Consider the following 14,568-nt stretch of genomic DNA (forward strand, 5'->3'; position numbering starts at 1 on the left):
GGCTGTGAGAAGTTGCGTTTATTGCGTCATTTTAATTCTTAGTGTGTTCAGTGCAAGGAATTTTATACATCAAGTTTTTCCAGGAATGTTAGCATTACTTGTTAAAATATGACACAATCACATTATTTTTCTTTATTGCCTTTAAATTTGATAATCGTCCCATAAATCATCTTTTGACTGCCATGCACCAAAACAGCTTATCAAGCGAGATGGATAGATTAAAAACCACTGCTGAATCTAGTGAAATGATTTCTTTGTAATCATGGTTACAGCAGTCATTTGAAATGTTACTGGCTTAAAGCTTAAATGAAATGGTTTGAGTTACTCATTAAGGTGCATATGTGGCTTGTTAACACAGTGTTTGGTACAGCCGTTCAGCATCTGCTCCACAGTAATGTGAGGATGGAGTGAGATGGAGCACTTCCTGGCAGAAAGCCCAGCGTTTGATCCCAAACTTCAAACTGCACCTCTTCTTCAGACCTGCAATTCCATAACATGTTAAATACAGCTGAACTGATGTAACAACACCAGTTGAGTATAAATCATCATATTCTTTTACCTGTTGAGAATGATTAGCACGGCTGAGGCATCAGGTCTGATATAGGCAGAAATTTCCAGGCTGGTGTGCTGACTGAAGGATACGCCAACTCTCTGTGACCCCTCCCACAGGAACTTGCTGTCAGGTACAAAAATTACTCAGATGCTCAGCTAAGATACAGATCTACATATTGTATTGAAGAATGTTGTATTTGGATTATATAACTAAGATTTATAAAATAATGTGTAGATTTACACAACCCAAGTATGATGGAAAAATGTTAAGTGTATACTTGCTTATGTTTACAATTAAATTATAGTAATAGCTGTTTAGCTGTAAACATGTATGCTAGTGAAAACTATATTTAATCTTTAGAAACTATTTTTGTCCAAGAGCTGAATCTTGTCACTGTTAACGGTGCCTTGAACGAGTTTTACCTGAAGTGGGCCATGCTGTAGAAGGTGGGCTGCTTGTAGAAGACGTCATTACTTGAGTCCACAATGATGGGGCTGTCCACAAAATTCTTCACCCAATTTGGCCCTCCATCCTGATTAAGGGCCAAATTCCAGTCTGTCCAGCCAGTCACATAGTTATTCAGGTCCTAAATAAAGAGAAGGTACATTATATAATAATTTTTAAATAATTACTTAAAACATTTTCTATACATTATATAGCAACCACTTTGTATATTAGTGGCAGTGCACAAAAATATAGTATATAGCTTTTAACTTTATTATTTGGCATGTCAATGTATTTCCGGAGAACTTCAACACTAATGTTGGTAACACTATTTTATTTTAAGGTGTCATAATACAGAGTAATTGCCTAATTATGTACTTAGTAGTAGCTGTTGTACTTACATGAAACCAAATGTAATTACCACGTAACTAAGTTATGGAGCAGCCTGTAATTACAGTTTGTAATTATGTAGATGTAATACTGTTACACAGCTACTAGTACACTTAAGTACAATTTTGATACACTTTATTTTAAGTAGCTTATGCTTGTGTAATATTCAGTAATTTTAATGTAATTAGAAAGGTATTACATGTATTTAAGCTGTGTACTGGTGGGTTAAATCAAACTAAGGTGCAGCTGGATAAGGTGTACAGTATACAGTGCCTTGCAAAAGTATTCATACCCCTTCATTTTTTTGCACGTTTCATGTTGCTGCCTTATGTTAAACTGCTTTAAAATACTTTTTTCCTCATCAATCTACACTCCATACACTATAATGGTAAAGCAAAACAAAAAAAGGTTTTTAACATCTTTGCAAATTTATTAAAAATAAAAAACAAATGATTCTATTGCATAAGTACTCATACCCTTATCTTGGACAGTTGGAATTTAGCTCAGGAGCATTCATATTGCTTGTAGGTGTTACTAGACTTTGAGTGAAGGTAACCTGTGGCAAATTCAATTGAATGGGTATGATTTGGAAAGGTGCACATGTCTTAAAAGGTCCAACAGCTGATAATGCATAGAGCAAAAACCAAGCCCCGGGGTCAAAAAAACAGTCTGTAGAGCTCAGAAACAGGTTTGCGTCAAGCCACACATCTGGGGAGGAGTTCAGAAAAAAAATCTGCTTCATTGAAGGGTCACAGAAGCATGTAGTCTGTTACCCTTAATGGAGTCTGACATAAGTCTGAAACAACCAGGATTCTTTTTAGAGATGGCCTCCTGGCCAAACTCAGCAATTGATGGAGAAGGGCTTTGGTTAGAGAGTGGTGACGGAGAACCTGATGGTCACTCTAGTTGAGCTCCATGATCGTATGTGGAGATAGGAGAAATCTACAGAAGGACAAACATCACTGCAACACTCCACCGATCTGGGCTTTATGGCGGTGTGGCCAAACTCAATCCTCTCCTCAGTGAAGACAAAAGAAAACACACTTAGAATTTACAAAAAAGCACCTAAAGGACCCTCAGACTTTGAGAAACAAGATTCTTGTTTTTCAGCAGCAGGGACTGAGGGACTCATCAGAATAGAAGAAAAGCTCAATGAACCAAAATATTGAGAGAGCCTTAATGAAAACCCAGTCCAGAGCATTCAGAACCTTAGACTGGGCAGAAGGTTTACCTTCCAACAGGACAGTGAGCCTAAGCACACAGCAACAGTGGCTTATACACAACGCTGTGAATGTCTTCGAGTGGCCCAGCCAGCCACAGTCTGGACTTGAACCCAATCAAATATTTCTGGAGAAACCTGAAAATGTGGGTCTGCCCCCATCCAACCTGACAGAGCTCGAGAGGTGAAGAGGTGAGGAGACAAATGCCAAATGTTGATGAGCAAAGCTTGTCGCATCAAATAAAAAAAAGACTTGAGGCTGTAAAGGCGCTTCAGCTAAATATTATGGGTATGAATACTTATGCAATGTACTTGAGTTTATTTTTTAATAAATTTACGACGTTGTGACAATTCTGTTTTTGCTTGGTCAATATGGTGTAGGGAGTGTAGATTGATGTGTGGGAAAAAAGTAATTTAAAGCAGTTTAACATAAGGCAGCAACAATGTGAAAATAAATGAAGGGGTATGGATACTTTCGCAAGGTACTGTACACTATACAAACTGTAAGTACAGGCTGTTCCATAACTTACATGTACATTTTGTTTCATTTAAGTACAACAGCTACTACTAAGTACTTAACTGGGTAATTACTCTATATTATAGACACCTTAAAATAAAGTGTTATCCTAATGTTATCCCATGCCATCTGTGACTCAAGCCAAAGGCTTTCCTTTCCTGAATATAAAATAGATCTGTCCAGTTTATTTTTCAACTCGCCCCAAATTTGCTCGATGGGGTTGATGTCCGGAATTTGAGGGGGCCAGTCCATCATTCAATGTTCCAGCAGATTCCTTCCCTCGCAGGTAGTTCCGGCAATAAAAATTGTTTATAATAATATAATTGTTTTATGGGTATTGTAATGGCCAAATCAACAAAAAACTTTAAAAAAAAAAAACTTAACTTAAACGGCTGAAATATGCCAAACGTTCTAAGAGTTTTGGCCACCACTATAAAGTAAATCGTAATTTTTTTACATTTCAAATACACTGTGTACCTGTATGATGTCATGTGCATAGTCTTCTGCTCTGTCCCAGCTGCCCAGACGCACCCCACGATCCAGCGGACTCCACCCAGCACACGCCTCGGTTGCAAACAGGAAGTACTCTGGGTAAAGGTGGTGCGTGGTTGTCAGGGTGATGTCAGGTGGCGCAATGTTGTTCAGATACCAGTGAAAACCAATCCCGTGGATATAGCGTGCTGCTTGTACGTCACTCAGAGCCTACAACAAGGAAGAGAGGTGGAGAGACAGAGATGAATGGAGTTTTGCCACCACCTGCATCTTCATGAACCCATCTTTCCCATCATCATCCCATCCTTCTTTTAGTCCACTCTCCTCACTTACCACTTTGGCCCAGTGTGGAAGCAGAAGTCGGTTGTCATCGAGGATCATAATGCGGGTCTGGGGAAAGGATGAGGAATGGAGTGCTGGACCCAGATCCAGGGCGATCCAGTCGCGCTGTGTCTCCGGAGTAAAACCCAAAGCCTGAAAACTGTAATTTGTAATTTCGCCTGCAGTGGGCTCGTTTCCTGATGTCAGCCCCCAGAAAGAAAGATTATATTTCCCATATTCCTCTAGAAATCTGAATAGGACAGGTAAAAGGCCTTATTAAAAGGTTAAAAAAGGCTGGAAATGTATTTCTTTTGTAGCTAATTGTAGTTAAGATACTGGTATTTAAATACAGTTTTAGGTTCCTTTATGCACCTAATGTAGTACTGGGCCCAGGTCTTATGCTCTTTGCCTCCTGGCTTGCCTTTGAGAGAGCCTTTGCCAATCAGTGCACCATTGGTCTTCAGCCAGGCGGGGGCACTCCAGGCACTGGCAAACAGATTGAGAGGCTGAGCAGAGAGAGCCTGTGCCCGCTGCAGCAGGGGAATCTGGGAGAGAAAGATGACATGAATCAGAGTACGACATCTGTGGTGTTGTGATTAGGGGTGTGCAAAATGTATTGTCTACGAAAATATTGTAATTGTTCTTTTAACAATGTGTGAGCAGATATAGAGTATGCTGCTCACGTTTCAAACACCAAACAAAATCACATCTTGAGAGTCCACACATTGGCTGTGGTGTAGTCTATTAGAATGCGCTTAGAATGCCAATGAAAACAGTTACAAACAGCTGGAGCAAAAACAAATGTTGCATATCACAGCAGTGTTCATTACCGAATGAATCTGTTTGAAGCTGTGAATCGACTGAGTAAACGATTCAATGACCATTCATAAAAAGCCACTGGCTTCTTTTCTGAATTAATCGGCCGTTATCACTCATGCTGCGATATACTGACAGTTTTTGTTTCATATTTAAAAATAAAAGTTTATTTTTTAATAATTTCAATTTTCAAAGTTTTGCACTTATTATTCTATTGTTTTATTATTCTGAATGAATTTATCGATTAAATGTAAGAATCTGACAAAAGATACACAGGGACCTGCCACCACCACTTGGCATTTTAAATTTCATATCAATATTATTTTAGATTTTTTCATATTTTAAAAGACTATAGTCTTATTGTACTGATTGAATTTGATTAATTAAACGTTTAATTCCTTTAGAAATAAATTGCCCTTACATAAATAAAAGTGCCCCTGAAAATTAAAAATGGCACCTTAATAGAAAAGTTTATTTCTGTCACAGATTATTAATTGCTGTGAACAACAAATGTGCAGAATAAAAACAATATAAAACTTTAGAAGGTCAACTGTCTAAAACAGGCCTAAACCAGCTAAAGTTCCAGCACAAACACACTCAGCTAAATACTGTCTAATTTTTGTTATGAACAAAATCCTCCAAAAATATCAAGACACAATTTGTGTTCAAATCGCACACCTGTAACTGTGATGGTGTGTTTTTGTTTGTGTATGATACCTTCATGTGAATATCCTCTTCAGCCAGGGTGAAGTTCTGGAGATTGTAGTCTTCTGGCGTGTCAGCGTATGTGTAGAGGCGAGTTGAGAAATCACAACTGGCCATCGGCACTCTCACGAAACGGTACTCTATACCTGTGACAGACAGGGATGTGCACCATTCAGAACTCAAGATTGCTGAACCTATTTTCTTTTCTGTTTCCCAATCTCTGTCCCTCTCACCATCTGTGGAGAAGTACTGTCTGAGCAGCTGGTCCTGAGCTCCAGAGGACAAGGACAGAATATTCATAGCTGCTGCATCTGTCATGGCTCCCCCGAATCCTTTAATGCGCTGATACTTCTGACTGGGATTCAGAGTGATTCTGAGAGCTGAGATTGAGGAGATAGAGAGCGGTTCAGCGGTTTGACTGGACTTTGCATAAAAGGACTAATGACAAAATGTAAAGTTATACCATTTTGATGTGATGCTTAAATAAAAATTAAAACATACTGTACATTAGCGGTCACAAGTTTGGAAATAATTAAGCTTTTTTCTTTAATTTCTTTAATGTTTGTGAAATAAGTCTCATGCTCACTAAGGCTGCATCAAAAAAGTACAAATTTAAAATAACTTTTCTAATTTAATATTTAAATGTAATTTATTCCCGTGATGGCAAAGCTGAATTTTACTTCAGTCTTCAGTGTCACATGATCCTTCAGAAATCATTCTAATATGCTGATTTGGCACTCAATTATTATCAAATGTTACTGGTGCTTAATTAAAAATGTGAATTATGGGAAGCCTAAATTAAATAGTTTATCATAAAGCTATGGTGTCTCTTCAGAAAACTTGGATTAAACCGCTGGATTCATATGGATATGGACTTTTAAAACTCTTTTAGCTTAAAAGTTTGGTTGACTTTCAATGGATGGGAAAAAATATTGTAATTTGTGTTTCAAAAGATGAACAGAAGTCTTATGGGTTACATTGACATGACTCATGATGAGGGGTTGAGTATATGATGATAGATTTTCATTTTGTGGGGATTAACTAACCCTTTAAGAATTTAAGACACATGTAGATTAGTTGTCTTTTGTAAACACTCACCTGCACCTGTGCTGTTCTTCTGGAACTGGCCTCCACTCCTCACGAGTCTGCTGCCAGTTTTACTGCTGACATATGACAAGAACTGACCGGGATCTGGCAACCCAGTCCGGCCCACCGAGTCGCAGTATGTGGCATTGCACGCGCACACAACCGAGCCATGACCGAAATCCAGTGCTTGACAGTCGTCAGCTGGACATATGGACCGAAGTGACACAAACAAGTAGATAGACACATATGAAACATATATAGCAAATCAACATATCTCCTATATTATTTATCTGATTACATTGACTTAATAAAAACACCTCTTGCTTTAGTGATTACTCCAGTCAGCAGAATGAAAAGAAGCGTTTCTCTCATTATGTCAGACGTTGCATGTAAACAACGCTGTCAGATATTAAACGTGCTCTCACTACTTATTCCTAGCTGACAAACGCTTCTGTGTATTTAACGTTCATCCGACGCCTAAAAACGGAAATACTGATATCATTACTGTCCTCTTAAAGAAGCATTTTCATCTTCGGCATACAGTTTCTGGGCTGTAAACAGTCAACCACGCAGCACGCGACTGACTTCCGGGTGAGACTGCGATCACATGACCCCCTCATTCACCACGTGACATCCAACAACAATGTTGAAATACAGTTTTATTAATGAAGTTAAATAATCAAATCACACCTTAAGAACGCGGTAAACATTTTCCACGTTTTCTAAATTATTTTATTATGAAAAAAGCTGCATGCTTATACATTTATTGAATACACATGATATACAGATGTAAGCACATGTTCATTACGAGAAGGCACACAATCGTTCCAGGATGGACGGGATTTTGTTGCTGAGAAAGATAAGCTCTTTCTTTCCTTCTTCAGATCGACCTGTTGGTAGAAGATACATAATATAAATCGGTCTCTAGTAGCATGAAAACTTATTCTGTATTTTTATATTGCATTTTTTTCTACTCTTTGTAGTACTGAACTTCTATAGTACAGTATTTTTTATTTAGTTATTTAGTTTTATTAGTCATTTACCTTTTTTTTATTAATTTATTATTATTATTTACACTTCCATTGACACCCTTTGGTTTTTCGATTGAAATTTATTTGTATAGCACTTTTCACGATACAAATCATTGCAAAGCAGCTTTACAGAAAATTTAAGTCTCTACATTATATTTAGGAGTAGGTTACTGGTGGTACAGTAAAAATCATGCAATTAGTTCAATTATATATATATATATATGACTTTCATTTATCAGATGAACACAAACTAAGATCTAAATCATCTAAACTAAATCATCTTTTTTCGTATATCAAGTTCGGGACGTCCAAAAATGACACTTCAAAACCTACACAAAGTGAATATGACAGTAACTCATACAACCACTGTTAATGAATCAGTGTCTTCTTAAGTGAAACAATGAAAATTACAAATACTAATATTTTAAACTTGACCGTCGTGTTCACTTTGTGTGGTTTCTGAAGTGGTTCTGTCCCCTTGGATTATCTGGACTAAAAGTCTTTGCTTGTGTTCATCTTTAGAAAGAAAGTCATAAACATCTGGGACGACATGAGAATCTTAATTTTTGGGTGAAATATCACTTTTAATAACAATGTGATGCAGAGGTTAGAAAGATATTCCAGACAGAATGCAAGAATGGGTTGAATTAATGAGGACAGTCATAGAATTAAACATACAACGTTAACGTTTTGAAAGGCACTTTTTTTGTGTTGTCTACGTCACTGTCTGAAAGGATCGTTAATCTTTTAATTGTTTATTTGTGGGGGCTTTTTTGCAGCAAATATTGCTACTTAATTATTTGCGACTAATTATACGAATTAATGAGCAAATCATGTAATTATTAAGATTCAAAAAAATATTAATCGAGAGTCCAAATTCCTACTCAATACGTCATATAATGACATATTATTAATACGACTTATCCACTACCTGGTAAGAACGTCACTAAACATGAATTACAATTAAGTAAATATACAATGTTCATTTAAACACTTTTCTTTAGATTTGTAACATTTAATTTTAAAAAAATCCAACAAAAATATTAATTATATTTCCATTTTTATCACTGATTTTATTTGCACTCAATCTTGTGCATTCAGCCAATATATTACACAGCTAATGACTCTATCAAAACAAAGAATAATGAAGAAACTTTTTTTTTGGGAGGGGGGGGGGGGGGGGACACAGCTTTGCTACCTCAACATGCTTCCTCAGATTTGATGGTGAACTTTTGAAGCCAGACATTTACATTTATGAAAGTCATAACTGAAGTAGAACTGTGTGCTTGATGCATGAAAACAGTGATCATTGGTTCTTTTGAGCTTCCGTTTACCATATTTAATGTGTATAAAATAAAAATGTAATGTATTGTTTAAGTTGAATTAAAATTGTAAGGAGTAAAAAGTACAGTTTTTTTCTTCAGAAATGAAATCAAGTAAAAGTACAAGTAGTCAGTTTAAATTGTACTTGAATAAAGTACAGATCCCCCAAAATAATACTTGAGTAATTTTACTTGATTACTGTACTTAAGTATTTTACACCTCTGCTGCTCAGACTCCAGGCAAATAAATACACAAACTTACTGTGTGGATGCTGAAGCCAGTTGCGGTCTAAGTAGTACAGATAACAGCTCTCAAACTCCTTCTCATTGTAGTTGGAGACAGAAACTGGCACAAAAGGTTCCATATCATTAAACCCCTCCTGAAAGACAGACAACATGACAGAAAGAAAGAGAAAGAGTGCAAATATATTGAGCCATTTTAACAAATCTCTACAACACACACAACATATCGTATCAAGTGCCTCTAAACTCTATTTCGCTAATTCTTCAAAGTCTATTGTCAATGTAAAATGGAAAACCAAACTCTGTTAACTTAAGGCATTTACTCTGTAGTTTAGACATAATGAGATTGTTGTGTGTGAGGGCTGCTGACCTCTCCTAGTAGCTCACTGGGAAGGAAAGCAGACCGTGGCTTGAACAGAGAGCCAGTCTGAGACAAAGCTGTGAGAATGGCACCTCCACTCTATGACAGAGAGCAATGTAAAGTAAATAGAGTACAAAACTCACTGGGAGTTAAATCTTTTTTATAGTATAAAAGTAATAGTTCACCAAAAAATACAAATTTACTGAATATTTACTCACCCTCAGGGCATCCAAGATGTAGATGAGTTTGTTTCTTCATTGCAGATTTGGAGAAATTTTGCCATTCATCACTTGCTTACCAGTTGATCCTCTGAAGTGAATGGGTGCCGCCAGAATGAGTCCAAACAGCTGAGAAAAACACTGCAATAATTCCATCAATGAATGTCTTGTGCAGTGAAAAGCTGTTTGTAAGAAACAAATCCCTCATAAACTGTCGCTTATGGCTAAAATACCAGTCCAAAATCCATAATGCTCCCTCCAGTGTTATCCTTCCCCTGTTATCTTCTCAATTTTTTAATTGCTTTGGACTGTTTTATGGTACTTTGCTTTTGCAAATTCTCTTTTCATTCCAATGGTAAACTTTTCACTGGATAAAGGACTCATATTTTAGCTGGAACAACAGTTAAGGTCAAATTGTCTTGATATATTTGTTTATTACAAGCGCAGCTTTTCACTTCACAAGAAGTAAATTATATACTGGAGCTGTGTCGGATTGTTTTATCAGATGAACTCTTATTCTGGCGGCACCCATTCACTGCAGAGGATCCATTGGTGAGCAAGTGATGCAAGGCTAAATTTCTCCAAATCTGTTTCAATATGAAAAAAGTCATCTACATCTTGGGAGGCCTGAAGGTGAGTACATTTTTAGCAAATTATCTTTTTTGGGTGAACTATTCCTTTAAGTAAGAGTTTTTTTACCCAATTGTTTTTCATAATCTTCCTCAGATTATGAATCAAAGTCAGTTCCTCTGGCTCACACTACATAACAAAAAGAAAAGAAAGTAGGATATCAAACAAACGCACAAATTATTTTCTACGATTAGTAGAATTATGTAATAAATTAAATTTAAATATTTTTGAATTCCTATTAATTTATTCTGGTTGATTTACACCAACATACCATAGTTCTGTCCTCCTTTTTAAGAGATGTTTTGCCCCACAGAGCATTTACTCCATCCACAGCCACGGCCAGTTTAAAGGCCCCCTCGCCCTCTGTGGCGCCCCCTGCCTGCAGCCTCAGCTCTCGCAGCAATGCGCCCACCACATCACTGCTGCTCTTCATGCGATTCACACCCTGTTCAATTTCAGTTTAATGATTAAAAATACAAATCAACATTTATTATTTATAAAATTATTATTAATGTATATTAAAATAAATGAACAAGGTGATGAATAAAACTACAAAAAAGACTATGAGAAGTTCACACATCATGTCACACTGTGGGATCTCAGTTGTCATTAAATGGTGACAGTCAAGACATGTTAAAAACGGATGCGTGCAAGTAAACAAGATTTCGTTAAGATGAGGAGGGGAGCGCCAGGAGTTTATGGTGGTTAGAAGAAAACCTCTAGCCTTAATTCTGAATATGGCTTGTCTTGAAAAACGAAGGCAGTTTGACCTTCGTCGTAGAAGTCACACTGCAGGACTGTGCGTCAAATCTTAATCTTAGTCGGTGAACATGTCAAACCAGCGATCAAAGACTACAGATTTTAGCCTAGGATTATAGGAATCTTTTAGGATTTTCAAAATGTGTCCCAGGCGACCAAATTATGGCCAAAATCACACAGTGTGTGCTGGGCTTTAGTCAAGCTAGAATATAGTCAATTTGAGGTAAAGTAATGGGGAATGTTTAATATAATAATGATGATTAATAAAACTCACCTGATCAACAAGCTCCCCTAAAGGCTGCCCCTTTTCAGTACTTTCTCTCTTTGTCCACACATACCGTTGTGTTGTCTTTATCTGTCAATTAATCAGATTAACATCAGAGCATCTTAATAAATGATAAAACTTACCAAAATAATAAGTGATAAGTAAATAATATTAAATAACATCTCCTCACATACACAAGAACGGAGCTAGTAGTGTATATATTGTGAAATTTTAATTTCTAAAGTTTTACCATTTTACAACATTTTTAGGCAACTTAAATATATTTTGAATAAATAAATATATAAAAATAATAAATATATAAAAAACATTTATAAATATTAATTTATGTGGGCAAAACAATGTGATAAGTTGATTTATGCACAAAAAAACTACCACTTGCATACATAAACTAACGTAAAACACTACAATAAAATAAACACATCAAGTTGTACCTTGGATAAAAAGTGTTCATTGGTGATTTTGAAGTTCTTCAGCCATTGGGATGCCTGGATTGGTTGGTCGAAGCGTGAGGGGCGGGAAGAAGATGGTAGCAGCTCTTTACAATTCTTGACCCACAGATGAGCTACAGAGAAAACATCATAGCATCATCAGACTACAAATTTCATTTCACCTTACAGTTTGATTGAATGATTGTGTCAGTGCAGCTCACCATCGGGTATGTGCACGATCAGCCAGCCTTGAGTGTAGCAGTAGTGCAGGGCATGACTCAAACACATGGTCTTTCCAGTGCCAATATCTCCATCTAAGGCATACTGTCAAGGAATCAGTGTGGGAAAATATGCACAAAATAAAACAGCTCACTGGATTGGAATTTTGTGTTTGAGGATACAGAGTATATAACGCAGCGGAGGCTTGCTGTAATCAGCCTTTTTAAGATATGAGATAAGCTCCAGCGCTGGCGGCCTCACCATCACGCAGCCTTCATTAAACGTTTTAATCTGAAACAAGAGCACAAACGTGCATTAGTCTTCCAGGCAATTTCAACCACAAATCATGGAATTGGCATATCTATTTGGACTATATTAAATCAATGCTAATGTTCTCCACACACACTCATACTGCAGCACTGTTTCCAAACCTGCAACTGGAAGCGTGGAGGCAGTCCATGAGGGAAGAGTTTTTGGATGTGAGCTGGGGAGAGTGTGTAGTACTGCCCAGTATGTCTTTCTGAATGGTACGTCTGAGAAAGGAAAGGACAAGAAATATTGAATGTAATACAAATATTTTCAAGGCGCAGTTAAACAAGTAAATATTTAAGTAATACATAAATTACCAAGCAAAGCAAAATTATAAGATGCTCTGATCTAACATTTATAGAAAAATAATTCTAGTGCTGTCGAATGATTAATCGCATCCAAAATAAAAGTTTGTGTTTACATAATATTTATTATGTATATATAAATACACACAAATACAGTATATATTTTGAAAGTATATACATTTATATATTATTTATATTCTTATATTTTATATTATGTATAAATATATTTAATACATAAACATGTATTATTTAATACATATGCATGCATGTGTTTGTATTTATATACATAATAAATATACACAGTTTACATATATTTTGTAAACAAAACTTTTTGGATGTGATTAATCGCAATTAATCGTTTGACAGCACTACTATTTTCATTTTTCTGGATTCTGTTTTTAATGGTTTAATTCAATTTTAATAATCAAAAGGATGTCTAATCAATTGAATTCATAATACTACAATTTTAACAATAATAGGCCTGTGAAATCTTTTTTTTTTTTTGGATTCTGTTTTATGATTTATTACAAATGTACTATCAAAAACAGTGGTGATCAAATGCATGTATAAACCTTTGACAATTTAAGAATTAAAAAAAAAAAATGTAATCAAATGAAATTGAAACAATTAATTTTTTGGGCAAACAATGTGCTGTACAACAGAAGTTTACAGTTTAAATAATTTTTTTAATATATATTTCTTAAAAAATGTTTTTAAATAAACTATTGTTATTATTATAAATTCCATTTATTTATTGCAAAAGTCTGCTCAATTATGCAAAATGCTTCATTTTGCATCAACCAGTGGACTTTTGACATCTCCAGGGCTTTTGTTAAAATTACAGATCAAACTTCCACAGAAGGGTGTTGCCAAAATTAAATAAAAAATGCATTATGTAACACCCAAGTTTATTGCAAAAAGGGAACCCCACAAACCCTTTATGCGTTTTCTCGAGTCATGTACCTCTGATTTTCTCATGGCCATTCTGCATAAAGAGTAAAGATTTATAAAAAATAAATAAAAAAAATATCTTGCCAGTGGTGATTTATCCCTTTAAGGTCAGCTTCATAAGCATATTTGAAAGCTACTGATACATGTCTATATAGGACACTACAGTTTCTGAGGGTTTTTTGGACGTACAGGATCCTGCTCTGAAGTTCTGAAGACTGACAGTGGATTTGGTTCAGCTGATTCGGTTTCCACAGCATCTGCCTCCAGCTGATGCCCACTGCTCTGGATGTGGAGATGCCTGAACTTCTGTGTTACCTGTTAATGACATAAGGGTTATGAGTGATATAGCCTGTAAAATGTTCCCAATTTAAATATACTTTATGAATGATAAATATAAAACCATAAATGAAAGGCGAATGACACTTACTGTGGGGCACAGTCGCGAGGACAGTTTGTGAAGATGCATGTTCTGAAACAAAAGCAAAGCAATTGTACATTTGGCCGAAGAGCTTCTCTTAATGTAATCAGGACGACTCAACTATGCTCATATTAAAACTGTTAAACACATAGCTGGTTATGCAAGTGTCTGTCTATGGCGTGTGAAATATTTCCTAAATTAAAGGAAATTCCTTTTGTATAATGTTAATCCCAGAGAGAGTGTCTGGGATCATGATGTCTGTCACCTTGCGAGAGATATGCTGGCTAAAAGCATGAAAGTGCATGAGGCATGATGCGGCTACAACATGGTGCACAAAAAACGCCAATAACTCACCTCTAGAAAGAAAGTCGACAGATGAGAAGAAAACAACTTGTCAATCAAGAGTTACATGTACGCGATAACCACGGATTGCTTGTTGATGTGAACGGTCGTACTGTCACGGGCCACGGCCGATGGAGGTCGCCATCATTGTTTCAAAAGACGTCGGAAGTTACGTCATCACGTAAAAGACGGAGACGTATGAC

At 36.3% G+C, this 14,568-nt stretch overlaps 2 protein-coding genes across 2 annotated transcripts; both read right to left on the minus strand.

Annotated features, from left to right (window-relative positions):
• On the minus strand, positions 1-7,153 carry gba1 (glucosylceramidase beta 1). The gene is made up of 10 exons (XM_079430474.1): positions 6,861-7,153; positions 6,556-6,744; positions 5,691-5,837; positions 5,470-5,603; positions 4,309-4,481; positions 3,949-4,186; positions 3,601-3,825; positions 976-1,139; positions 560-676; positions 1-480 (listed from the first exon to the last, which is right to left on the minus strand). The coding sequence occupies exons 1-10, from the start codon at positions 6,913-6,915 to the stop codon at positions 375-377; spliced, it is 1,548 nt and encodes a 515-aa protein (XP_079286600.1). The 5' UTR covers positions 6,916-7,153; the 3' UTR covers positions 1-374.
• A 32-nt stretch (positions 7,154-7,185) lies between these two features.
• On the minus strand, positions 7,186-14,541 carry LOC306878253 (small ribosomal subunit protein mS29-like). The gene is made up of 13 exons (XM_079430481.1): positions 14,378-14,541; positions 14,033-14,074; positions 13,795-13,920; positions 12,472-12,573; positions 12,223-12,331; positions 12,043-12,135; positions 11,825-11,955; positions 11,382-11,462; positions 10,620-10,793; positions 10,418-10,477; positions 9,510-9,599; positions 9,159-9,276; positions 7,186-7,433 (listed from the first exon to the last, which is right to left on the minus strand). The coding sequence occupies exons 2-13, from the start codon at positions 14,069-14,071 to the stop codon at positions 7,348-7,350; spliced, it is 1,209 nt and encodes a 402-aa protein (XP_079286607.1). The 5' UTR covers positions 14,072-14,074; positions 14,378-14,541; the 3' UTR covers positions 7,186-7,347.
• Between the last annotated feature and the right edge of the window lie 27 nt (positions 14,542-14,568).

The sequence above is a fragment of the Barbus barbus genome (genome assembly GCF_936440315.1).
Source record: "Barbus barbus genome assembly, chromosome: 12".
NCBI classification, from domain to species: domain Eukaryota; kingdom Metazoa; phylum Chordata; class Actinopteri; order Cypriniformes; family Cyprinidae; genus Barbus; species Barbus barbus.

Excerpts from the sequence above, each read along its gene's own strand:
- gba1 (XM_079430474.1), bottom strand. The coding sequence starts at position 6,915 with ATGAGAGAAACGCTTCTTTTCATTCTGCTGACTGGAGTAATCACTAAA. Across the intron at positions 4,482-5,469 it reads AAGAGGATATTCACATGAAG|ATTCCCCTGCTGCAGCGGGC; the intron begins GTATCATACACA and ends TTTCTCTCCCAG. Across the intron at positions 1,140-3,600 it reads ATGCACATGACATCATACAG|GACCTGAATAACTATGTGAC; the intron begins GTACACAGTGTA and ends CTCTTTATTTAG.
- LOC306878253 (XM_079430481.1), bottom strand. The coding sequence starts at position 14,071 with ATGCATCTTCACAAACTGTCCTCGCGACTGTGCCCCACA. Across the intron at positions 10,794-11,381 it reads TAGGGGAGCTTGTTGATCAG|GGTGTGAATCGCATGAAGAG; the intron begins GTGAGTTTTATT and ends GAAATTGAACAG. Across the intron at positions 9,600-10,417 it reads AGATTATGAAAAACAATTGG|AGTGGAGGTGCCATTCTCAC; the intron begins GTAAAAAAACTC and ends TCTCTGTCATAG.